This window comes from Chiloscyllium plagiosum, unplaced genomic scaffold, assembly GCF_037043375.1.
Source record: "Chiloscyllium plagiosum isolate Xiang-an unplaced genomic scaffold, Cpla_swu_hap1 HiC_scaffold_11, whole genome shotgun sequence".
In the NCBI taxonomy this organism is placed as follows: Eukaryota; Metazoa; Chordata; class Chondrichthyes; order Orectolobiformes; family Hemiscylliidae; genus Chiloscyllium; species Chiloscyllium plagiosum.
Genome location: NW_028270149.1, coordinates 63,537,369 through 63,550,314, shown reverse-complemented (window position 1 = coordinate 63,550,314; position 12,946 = coordinate 63,537,369). Strand labels below are relative to the sequence as shown.

General features: G+C 38.4%; 1 protein-coding gene across 1 annotated transcript in view; it reads right to left on the bottom strand.

Moving 5' to 3' along the window:
- The window catches only part of pcdh11 (protocadherin 11), a 760,567-nt gene that overhangs the window by 83,576 nt on the left and 664,045 nt on the right, over positions 1–12,946 (bottom strand). Inside the window, exon 4 of the mRNA XM_087992145.1 lies at positions 7,260–7,361. Coding sequence (XP_087848271.1) covers positions 7,260–7,361 — 102 coding nt within the window. The remainder of the gene's footprint in view (positions 1–7,259; positions 7,362–12,946) is intronic.

Here is a 12,946-nt window from a genome sequence, read left to right as displayed (position 1 = left end):
GTTCAGGTGAGTGTAGCACTGACAGCAGACACCAGTGCCCCAGAGCTGTTGTATAATAAAAGAGCTGGTCTCTGAATGGCCTGTATCTCTTCGTGAGTAGGTTGTCTGGTCCTGGGATCCTTGATCATGTGAAAGGCCCATCACTGACCTGTCAAGAGCCTAAGTAACACTTGATGCACAAGCATTCTTGGAAAAAGGTGACACAGCTCTCACTGACTATCCAGTCAGCAACCAAGACACATTGCTGGGTATATCCCTCTCCTTTTTCAAAAAGGATGTGATGTGTAAGAGAGAGATGGAGAGCCACAGAGATTAAGATGAAGAATTTCATAATTTAAGCCTTGACTACTGAAGACACAGCTCCTAATGGCAAAGTGGCAAAAGCAAAGGGATGGGGGCTTTCAGGGGTGTGAAATCAGAGAATCAGTTCTAAAGTTTTGTAAAAGCTTTTCATGGAAATATTGTCTTCCTTCTTTAGGCTTGAACTCTTGGGATGACACAAGTTATTTATTGAAAACTTTCCAAAGAGAATTTAATATTTGGCTGAAAAGAAAATATTTGTCAAGCTATTAGAGAATTAAAAGAATGGGATTAGTTGATAGCTATTTCAAAGAAAAAACTAACAGGCACCATGAGCAGGATGTGAACTCTATCATTCTATGACTGGCTGCCAATGCTAATGCCACATTGAGAGGGATTGCAAAGGCATCTTTCTCTATTATCCTCCAATTCTCAATCCCTTCCAATGGCAAAATGCCTGATTGTCGACTTTAATTGGCACTTTGTTTGCTAACAGAGTACAGATTATGAACTTGCCCTATGGACAATGCTTGCTCCAGTCAATACAGTCTGTGGCATAGAATATTGCCAAGCTAATACACTGCAGCATCCTGCCACATACTGATTTAATTCATTAATATTTTAGAAATTTGTGTTTTAAAAGACCTATTAAATAGTCTATATAGACCGACAAACTAACTGGTAATTGCATTTAATGGTGTAAAGTTTTGTTATGGCATACTCACACTCTATAATAACAGCCAATTTGGAATTTTTAAATAATAATTTGTTCTAATTCTATCTATTAACTTAAGCAATGAAAATAGGAAGATTTCAGAAATCATGGGCAAGCAATAATTTTGGCAATTTTTAAAGTAATATTAATTTCAAATTGCACTACCTGAATCAATGAAAACATGGGAAATGAGCATGAATTACACAAAACAGTGTAAGCCAATTGTGAAAGAAAAGGTAAGATTCAAATGAGAATTTTTCAAGACTACTATAGAATGACATCTTCCATTCCATGGATGTCTTTAGGATTAGCATAAAACCACAATTTCAATTAACTAGGTTAAGTGTGGACCTCATACTGTGCGTATTGCCCCACAACCATTATTCTCTGCACAGCATCAGACCAAAGGTAAAGTGAGGGGATGCTAATGTGGAGCACAAACACCAACACAGACCTGTTAGGCTAGATGGGTTGTTTCTTTGCTTCAAGTTTATGTGCAATTCTATTAAATTAGTTGGAATGATTGTTTTGGTCACCAGCTCAGTTGTCACCCACTGACACCACTTGAATGAATTGGAGCTCCCCACTTTGCTTCAGGCTTTGGTTCTTCATCATATCTCATTATATTTTGTTTGACCTCAAAATATTGACATTTGGGGATTAGTAGTAGTAGTAGTTGTACAAACCCCCAAATGTCAATATTTTTGAGGTCAAACAAAATATAATGAGATATATGAAGAACCAAAGCCCGAGGCAAAGTGGGGAGCTCCAATTCATTCAAGTGACTTGTCAAACCTGGCTATCTAAGCAAATTGACATACCAGGGAGGGTAAACTAGACATTCTTGAAAATTGAGTCCCGATCAGAAGCTGAATTAGTCCTTGCTTGGGTTTCCATGGGACAGTTATTTTAATTGATTAAGTTCCAAACCCATGTTATATTGGTAGATTAGCTTTTCATTGCAGTGATTGGATTTGAAAACTGGGTGCAATTAAATGTTCTGATTTGATTGCTGAGGAAGGTGAAAAAGCTCCTGGAGATATCGTTGCTCTTATTTTTATGGTACTCTAATTTTGACGTTAAAAAGTGCTCAATACCTTAGATCATTCTATATCAATTTTCTACTGGTTTTCAATAAATTTTGAAATCAAATAGTCTGCAGTTATTATTAATTAGTGAACATTGACATTGATGCATGATTAACTCGGTAATAAGACAAATCATTTATTATGTTATGTATAGAAATTTAATTTTCCACCAAACAGTTTCATGTTGAACTATCTCTGTCCTTTGGTTTGAATATTAAATTTGAAATCTGATCATTCTTATAACCACGCTTCTGCATGATCTTGATCAGAATTTTTTTTTTGGATTAGGATCATGGATTCCTAATTTAAGAGCAATAAATGGTCAGAGTCAGACTTGCTGGCTGATAGTTCCAGAGATGAAATTATATAGAAAAATTGAGAGTTTATTATAACATTGTAATTAAAGAGAATTTGAAACCGATAATTTCACAAGATAGTGTTTTTTGAGGAAATAATTTGTAACTAAATTTTGATACATTATGGTAAAATGTAGCTTTTCCCTCCTAACCACAGTTGAGATTTGGAATATGTTAGTCAAAGGGTTGGAAATATCACTTGTTCCTTTAAATGATTGTGAAAATGGGTGGAATACTTATAGCTCCTGAACTAAATGGACCCCATTTGAGGAAGATTGGTTGAGATGTCTGGCCCATGCCCTTCTCGATTTTGAAACCAAAATGTTCATATATCGAACCAAGTCTTGGAATGTTGAAGTCAGATTCTTGCTAGTGAGTGGCAAGAGGCCTATCAAAATGAATTATCAATCATTAACATCCCTGTCATTGTTACTATCTAATCTCACCTCATTAATTTGCACGACCTCAATTCTCCCACTTGCCAGACAGAAACTGGTTGTTGAGAATTCCTGACATGAAAATCTGAATGGGTACCTGATGACTCCAGCTCAGTGCTTGTTCCTCTGGACTTTAATCTTAGATACCTGAGATCAACATGGTAGTGCATATTCCAGGGGTTGTGACTGCATACACCCACATCTATAGGCATTGGCACTTTGCATATGCAAGCCTCACAGTATCATCCTAGTACATCTTGTATCCATTTACAGTATGCTTCTGTATGTCAATATCGCATTTTGGCATGCTCTGGCACCTCTTATTGGATTGTTATTGCAAGGGAACTTTGCACATTGGATCAGACAACAAGCTCATGGATTGAACTAGGCTGCATCTCAGGGCTACTCACTCACTCACTTAGTACAAACTTACTTTGCATCTTCTTGAATGCTCACGGTATCCCTGCCTTACCTTGCCTTTCTGCACTTTTGTCCCTTAGCCAGATCTTAAAGGCACACAGTATTTCTGTATTGCCTTTCTCCTTAGTGCAGTCACAAAGCCAGGCAGCTTGTCATCTATGTTGGCTGTTATCAGTCAAGAGGATGGACACGTTGCTATACACCATCATGCTTCGTCAATTCCAAACCTACAGCACCAACCAGCAGCCCATCGACAAATGCTCTGCATATGGGCATCAACCAAATAAAGGGGTAACAATGGTCTAATGGTATTGTCACTAGATTTGTAATCCAGAGACTCCAATAAGATCTGGATTTGGGCTCTAACCCACCAATGCAGATGATAGAATTAAAAGTCTAATGAAAACCATGAACAATTGTCAATTGCAGTCAAATAAATGTTTGGTTCACTAACATACTTTAGGGAAGGAAATCTAATGTCTTTTCCTGTCTGGCCTAAATGTGACTCCAAGTATTGTTCTTGACTGTTATCTTCTCTCTGAAATGGCCAAGTAAGCCATTTAGTTGTACTAATTACTAGAAAAGAAAAAGAGAATGAAACCAGATGGACTAACTAGCATCAGCTGAGGTACCAGAAATAACAATGGCTAACACAATCCTATAAAACCCTGCAGAGTCCTCCTTCCTAATACCTGGGGCTAATGCCAAGGTTGGAGATGCTGTCTCACAGTCTAATCAAGCAACAGCCTGACATTATCACTCTCACCAAATCAAATCTCACTCACAATGTTCCAGACAACACCATCACAATCTCTGGGTTTGTCCTATCCCAATTGGAAGGGCAGATCCAGCAGAGGTATTGGTAAGGAGTTAATGTAGGAGCAGAATCTATTTTGGGTAGAGGACTTGAATGACCATCAACAAGAGTGGCTCAATAATACTATTAAGGATCGAGCTAATCAAATCCTAAAATCTGGTAGACCGGGTCTGCAGCAGGAATGAGGATACCAACAAGAGGGAAAAACCTCATCCTCACCAATCAGCCTGCCAAAGATTCATCTGTTCATGGCCATATTGGCAAGAGTGGGAGGAAGTGACGACTGCAGATGCTGGAGACCAGAATCAAGTGTGTGGTGCTGGAAAAGCACAGGAGGTCAGGCAGCATCTGAGGAGCAGGAGAATCTACATTTTGGTCAAAAGCTATTCCTGATGAAGAGCTTATGCTCGAAATGTCAACTGTCCTGTTCCTCGGATGATGCCTGACCTGCTGTGCTTTTCCAGCACCACACTTTCAAGTATTGGCAAAAGTGACCATTGTACCATCTCTGTGGAGACACCTTGAGAATACCCTCCTTATGTTGTGTGACTATCACCATGCTGAATGGGATAATCTTCGAACAAATCTAAACTTAAGGCTGGACATCTATGAGGCCATCAGCAGCAGCTAAATCATACTGCAACACAATCTGTATTGTCATACCCCAGCATATCTCCCAGGCTACCACTGTCATCAAGCCAAGCAACCAACCCTGGTTCAATGAAGAGTGCAGGAGAGCAGGTCAGGAGCAGCACTAGGTACCTGTAAAAATGCAATGTCAACATGTTGAACCTACAAAATATCAGAATTACTTGGTGGCAAGTAGCTTAAGCAGCAAGTGATAGAAATAAGCAATTTCACAAACAAAAAATCAGATTTAAGTTCTGTCACATCTAGTTTTGAATGATGGCGGACAATAAAACAATTCACCAGAGGAGGAGGCTCCACAAATATTCCCATCCTCAGTGATGGGAGAACCCAATGGAAAAGAGAAAGCTGAAGCATTTCCAACAAGCTTCAGCCAGAAGTGCTGAGTGCATGATCTATTTCAGTGGCCTCCAGCAATCCCCATGATCACAGATGACAGCCTTCAGCCAACTCAATTTACTCCATGTGATATCAAGAAATGGCTGAAGATACTGGATATTGCAAAGGCTATTGGCCCTGTCAACTTTCTGACCATCGCTCTGGACAGTTGTATTCCAGAACGTGCCATATTGGCAAGAACTTGAGCCAAGCTGTACCATTACATCTTCAATAGTGGCATCTACCCAACACTGTGAACAAGATATGTCCCGCACACAAAAAGCAGCTTAAATCCAACTCAGTCTACTATCGATCATCAGTAAGGGTGATGGAAGGTGTCATCAGCAGACCCATCAAGCAGCACTTGTTTAATAATAGTCTTCTCACTGAAATTCTGTTTGGGTTCCATTAGGTTTGGATTGCACTTAGTTTTTGACCTCATTACAGTCTGAGATCAAACATGGACAAAAGACCTGAATTTCAGAGATTAGGTGAGAGTGACTGTCCTTGACATCAATGCCACATTTGATCAACTGTGGCATTAAGGAGCCCTAGCCAAACTGGAATCAATAGGGCTAAAGGGGGGACCTTTCAACTGGTTGGAGTCATATCTGGTACCAAGGAAGCTGGTAATATAAAACAAATAACTGGGGGTGTTGGAAATCTGAAACAAAAACTGAAATTGCTGGAGAAACTCAGCAGGTCTGGCAGCTCCTGTGGAGTGAAAGCTAGTTTAAGTGTTCCAATTATAACATGAGCCTATGACCTTCTGTGGCAAAGATCATACAGTTGATAAGACAGATGATATTGCTGGAATGCAATGACAGATGGGTTTACTTTACTCTGATCTCTTCTACAATAATATTTTGCTTCTTGTTAATTTCAATTAACAAATGGTACTTGGTAATTAAATATTATATGACTGCCATTAAATCAAAAGAATTACTCAAAATCTAGTGAGAAAGGGAATCTGCATGGCCATTGTTCATTGTAATTTTTAACATAGCAGAAGAGGAGATAGTCAATGACACGTTGACTGGAACATCTATATTAAGAAGCATAGACTAGACCAATCGAAACACTGGCAATAGAAAAACAAGAGCAATGCAATAAATGAAGGGCTTTACTGCTCAAGGGGGTTAGGGGCACTTTAAGACAGTAAACTCATTTGTTGACATGTTAACATGGAAACAGCAGGCACAAGAGGTTTTCCTCCAGTGCTGTCAGTGAGAAAGGACACAACATATTGTACAAAGTAAAAGCAAACTGAAGAAAACAATTCCAACTACAATCAAAATGTCATAGAAACCTCCTTCTAAATGCAGTAGGATGCAGAAAGATATACAGCGTGACAGCTCCAGCATAATAAATTTCCATTTCATACAAGCGGCTCCGATAAACTGACAGTGACATTTAATGAGAAGAGCGGGGGCACTGTTCACTGACACACTACTCTGGTTCAAACCAGAAGGTGTTAAGGCACATCAGTCAACATACATGACAAAGCTTCAGTCTGGTAGACTGCAGCTCATTTTCACTTTTTTTTTATTTTGCGATTTCACCATCGTTCAAACTAGTTCAGCTGACTTGATTGCAAATGTCTCTCATGGAACAGTGAATTCAGTCACAAAACAAAATAGGTACAGACTTTCATTTTTAAAAGGCAGGCAGACTATCAGACCAGTTGACAAAGATTTGATGCATCTAAAATGCTCGTACCAATTAAAAAGCATACATACATATTTGTCATAAAGAGATAGTATTTTTTGTTGGATGAAAGAATTAGATTTTAAAATTAAGTTCCAACAGTTCTTTCGATCACACATATTCCCAATGAAATACATGCAAAAGTATCATGAGTCACGTATGACAAACAAAATAGTTCAATCATAGAATTCCAGTTCACTATTCTAATCAATTTAATAGCTTATAGAAATTTATGTTTCATTGCAATTCTAATTCAAGTACACAATTTTGAGCGAAAGTAATCATGTTTATTTTCCATGAGATTTCTGATCCCTTGGTTTAATCACTGTTACCTGATACTGTCAGAAATGATACCAATGATAAGTACGTGCACAGGAATGACATCATACATACCCCTTATAGGAGGGTTCACGTTTGATTCCACATTCAGGTGGACGTTGCGATGTTCTGTGGAACCAGGACAACGAAATGAACTTTCAGAGATACACATACCCCCTAATAATAACAATAATACAAATACTGAGAATTGTAATAACAATCTGCAACATTACGCATAGTATGCAGGGTGAGACTACAGGCCCATCTGAACAGCAGGCCATCAGAGTGTGAGCGCATGACTATCCGTGAAAGACAGCACTCACTTCCCATTAGCGATAAAGCAAAATAATGTTACTAGAATGACTGCTGATGTTTAGTGGTTACATTTCTCGTTAATCTAATTGAAAGCTAGAGAAGGAATAAATTTCTTAACAGTTTTCACCATTACAAAATCTGGAGTCCAAACATGGATTGTAAATCACAAAGAGGATATGTTCATTGACAGAGGGGCCTGTTTCACACCAGCAAATTCACATCTTACCCTTATATTATATTGACATTAATAGAAAGTAGATGAAAAACTGAGTCAATGCCAAGTTAAACAGAATATGGATCTTTACAGAATGGATACATTATCTGCATTTCAACAGGAAAAATATACTGCACTATTTTAATTATATAATTATGTTCCATTGTTTGTGGCAGACTAAAGCATCGTACATTTTAAATACTAATGTGTCCCTTGTGATATTGTTAATAAAAGTCACTTGCCAGCACAGTCATTCATGGAATACAGAGTTATTCTAGTGAGGGTGTTAAAGTTTCAAATAAAGTTGTGCATCATCCTCCAAACCGCACTCAATCCTGACTTGGCGCTATAACATTGCCCGTTCACTATATCTGGGTCAAAATCCTGGAGCACCCTTCACAGCAACGTTGTGGTTATATGTACACCACATGGACAGCAAGATTTCAAAAAGACTGCTATGCATCGCCTCAAGGGCAGTCAAGGATGGGTGATAAATGCTGGCTAACCAGCACTGCCCACATCTTGTGAAATAATAAATTACAAAAGAAATGAACATTCTTATACTTGTGTTATAGATATTGAGGATTTTCAAAGTTTGGATTTAATTATATCTTTAGAAGGTCTATTAATTTCCTGAATGGAATATATATTGTTAGCATAAATGCAAAAATCTATGAGCAGGAAAGTGTATATTTCCAATAAAAACTGATTCCCTGTTTTACCTTGGTATGATTGATCATCTGGTATTCTTAATTAATGTATCCTTTCAAGAGTCATCTCATATTCTAAAGCCAATCACAATACTTTGTCACTAATCATAGGCCACCTTATAATTTTGCTGACAACAGTTATCTCCAGCTATCTTCAAGGACCAATCCTGTAAATGATTGCTTTGCATTATCTCTGTAAATCATATTGCCATTCTTCAATATTAACCCATATTACTTGTACCATATAAAACCTGAGAGATTTACAAAATGAATGTTGGAATTTGACAATTAACTGCACAGAAATACGCAAATATCTGTTCTATTTACCCAAAATATGAGATTTCCATTGGCCTTAGATATGTATAATTTTCAGGAAAAAAATCATTTGATAAAGCAAATCTATGAGAACGTTTGAACAACTATCCTTCAGTGTTGAGAAAAAGCAGGACAAAAGGAGGGCAAAAGAAATAGGAGAGAAGTAGTGGACATAAATCAGATGGGGTTAAAAAGATAGCTCCTCTATTGAATCATTTGTTCACTGTCCTAATATGGTGCAAGAGTAAAAAGAATCCCAATTATGACACTCTGACTGATCTCTATCATAGAAGCAGAGGCATATTACAATAAGTGTCAAAACACTGTTACAAATCGAAGAAAAGGAGAATTCTTTCGCAGTTTCCATGCTTGAAGATGCATCTATGAAAGGGTAGATGTAGATAGGACCACACAGGAGGCTGCCCTTGCCCTCCTCCCAGCCGTTCATGTCTTTTATCATGAAAAAGAAAGATTTGTTGGGGTGAGTAGCCAACAGTCAGTATCCTCAATTCTCGACTCAAAATGTTAACTCTGATTTCTCTCCACAGGTGTTGCCAGACCTGCTGAGCTTTTCCAGAAACTTGTTTTTGTTTCTGATTTATAACATCCGCAGTTCTTACGGAGTTTTTTTTCAGTATCTTCAGCTTGCAACAGGCAAGACAACATTCCAAAAAATAAAATTACACAAAGAGGATTGAAGGAAAAAGATACAACTGTAAGTGAGCAATTCTTTTCACTAAGGCAAGCATCAGCAATATTTTTTTAAAGAGTATATTAATGAAAGGACAATGGTCATCTTTTTAGGGTAGAACTTTCATGCAGTTTTTTGCAAGCTGCCCTGAGGGAGTAAGCATAAGTCTAATAAAAAGAAAAGCCCAGAGAAATCATGAAGGTCCTTGAAATCATAGGCTAGAGTTTGGGACACTAGCATTGGGAACAAAGAGGGGTCCTATGACTTGTTGGCAGTGTACCTATTGGCACAACTTATCTTGAGTTGACCTCTTAAGTGGCCAAGTCTGTGTTCACCATCTATTCAGGACTGTGGGCAGGGTCTCAATGCTTTTGACCCAATCAGAGGACTCGTACCTCTGGAGCCTTGGCAAACCTAACCATGCCAGTGGCCTTTGCTGATGCAAGTGTTGGATTACTGCAGTTCTTCAACACGGAGGCACACTTGGAGCTATTCATAAAATTGCAAACTAATGAGAATCCAAACTGATAACGTCATTTAAATCAGAGGAGAAATCCCCCTGGAGGAATTGTTTGTAGATTGGGGGCATTAATTTAGTGCCCACTGTCCCATTGCTGGGGCATGGAGGAGCTGGTTTCCAGATCCTTGAGCCGAACTCCCCAAATTGTTCTGCCCTGCTCAGTTTCTAACCTCAAGTCCACAGTCCAAAAAATCTAGCCTGAAAACATTATGAGCATCTTGGAAATTTTGCATGCCCTTGAACTTAACAATGTACAATGACAAATAAGACGAAATACTTGGGAATATGCCTGCCCTCTCCGTGAGATGCAAAATAGTCCACTGCGTTATCAAAAGTGTAGAGACGTTTCCTGAGGCCCAATTTGATATTCATCATTCAAACAATATTATTTTAATCAATGGCAATTGTCATTATCGTGATGCTGTTTTTGAGGCCTTGCTATGTTCCAAATTGGATTTCCATTTATCTCTATTACAACAATGTCTACATGTCAGAAGCGTCCTTAGGTTCTAACCAACATTCCCTCTAATGTTTGTTTTCCTGCCCATGGACGTCAGCGTGCAGGTCAGCAGTTTCTGTAAATGAAAGCCAATGCGTAAGGCAATTGAGTTTCATGGGATCTCCAAGGAACTACATGACCACAGCTTAGAGTGGACACTGGCTCTAGCATGTTCAGAATGTCTTGAAGCCATTAAAGTGTTTTATTAATCTCAACCTATAATATCTTTCTCATGACTCTGTGATGGTGCCTGTATTCTTTTTCATTAAAGGAAAACTATATGTATAAATGTAAAACATTAATGGCACCTAACCATAGGAATGCTGGAATGATGTCATGGAAAATGGCATTAGCTTGTTCTCTCACCACCTATTTCTCCATATAGTTGTGAGTGCCACAGATTGCATTCATGGATGGTGCAGACTACAAATACATCTTCATGATCCAGAGATGCTTGAGCTTATCTACCAAGCTCAGCAGACCTCTCTCAATGGTTGATCAGCAGTCATCCATCAAGTTGTAACTGTAGTGGAAATTTATGGAGGAACATGAGGAAATCAGTGCTGAAGTTAAAAACTAATGGGTTGCAAAGCATGATTCGTTATTATTTCTATGAATGAACCAATGAACGCAGATAGAATTGAATGATTTGACAAATCTATTTTTACTCTGCATTTTGGTTTGATTGTTTGAGTGATAGTGAAGTGATGAAAAAAACATATCACTGGACTCAACAAAGGTAATCAGATGCTGGTCATGAACATGGTTGGGATAAGAACTGTAAGATCATTAGGGTATCAGGAATTGGAAAATAGAATCACAGGAAGTACTTTTTTATGTATTGTTTGCAGACAGTGTAGGGATCTGGTAACACTGATAATCAATGCCTTTTCTGTTTTTTCTCCTGTTTATGCTATCCCTCCTCCTCTTATAATTCTTATTGTCTTATCTTATCATGATGACAAAGTTATGAAGCATACTTCAGATGACCAAAAATCTGGATGCATACTTTGGACTATTGTGAAAAGCTGATCCTAAAGAGTTTGGTCTGCAGAAGCATTGCTTCAGCTTAACGATAGATGCTTAGGAGCAGGATGGTTGTTATTGTGAGCTAGCCCCATCACAGAGAGAAGCCTATCACATCACTCATCAGCACCTTGACTTGAGACGGATGTTACATACAGGACTGAGATGAGGAATACTACATCAGGACTGCTACTAGGACACTAGACACATTTCTGCATGATGCACTGAAGATAGTCAACAGCAAGATTGAAGGAATGCGATATTTCATGTTGGGAAATTTGGCAGACTGGAGGAGGGGAATCTGCACAGCAACAAGATAGCAGTTTGTGCAGTTTGATAGCAGACCTTGATGAAATCAGCAATGCGAGTCAAGTATAACATTCTTTTATTATGCTTTGTCCTGTCCGTAAACGAGAGGTTGCTACTCTTTGCATTGAGAATCTTGATGACACTCCCTTACAAGAGGTGAACAATCTCGATGATGCCTTCAATACAACTTGCTGGAGCCTGATAGGGACACATCACATAGAGGTTAAAGGACACGTTGACATTGGCAATCACATTCACTGTTGTCCATTCGCTAGTTTAAGTATTGAGTTGTGCTTACAATAGATTCCACAGCTTGCTGGCAACTACATTTATGAAGCAAAGCTACCTGAGACAGTACTCCTCAGTGGAGTTAGCAGGAAGGTGCATTCTGATGACTTGCTGTGGGTGTGGTTTCTCCATCTAGTGCTGCTATTCCCTTTGATCATCAAGTTATAAAAGGAACTTTTCAACACATGAAGGACCTTGCTTAAATATTGTTCAATAAGCCGCTGGGATCATTGGAACAGCTCAATTCAGTATGATAGTTAGCATACTTTAAGTGTGAATTAAACATGTATATATGTCATTTGCTGAATTGAATGCTCAGCATCTGTTTTGAGCTTAAAAATGGCATGATAACACACATTTCTAGGACCATGAACTCCATAGAGATAAAAAGAAAAAAGAAATTCATCAAAAATGAACAAGATTCAGTTTGGAGAAGTTATTTCAGTCATGATCTTGAATGACAAAGGTGGCTAGAATTCCAATTTTTAAGGTAAATGTGATGGACACTCCATAATTTCCTTCATTTTCCAAAAGAATTTCATTTCCACCTTCAACAGTTGCTGCTTCAAGTAGCTTTCAGAACTGTTGGGTGTTGCTGCCTGAATTGAATTTTCTTATTCTGGGATAGCAATAGCTTGCTCAGCAGTACAATTTACAAATATCTGTGGAAAAATCAATATGTTTTAATTATAAAGAACAAAAGCAAGACCAGATACAGATCTATTGTCTGTCTTATAGGTCAGCTGGGTCACACAGCAAAGAAATGGAGCTTTCACAGCCTGAGAAATTGAATGCATACAGAGTTCATGGTTTCCTTTTGAACAAGGTTATCTTTATTGCAAGTCAGTTTTACCTGGTGTTGTCCGGCAGAAATT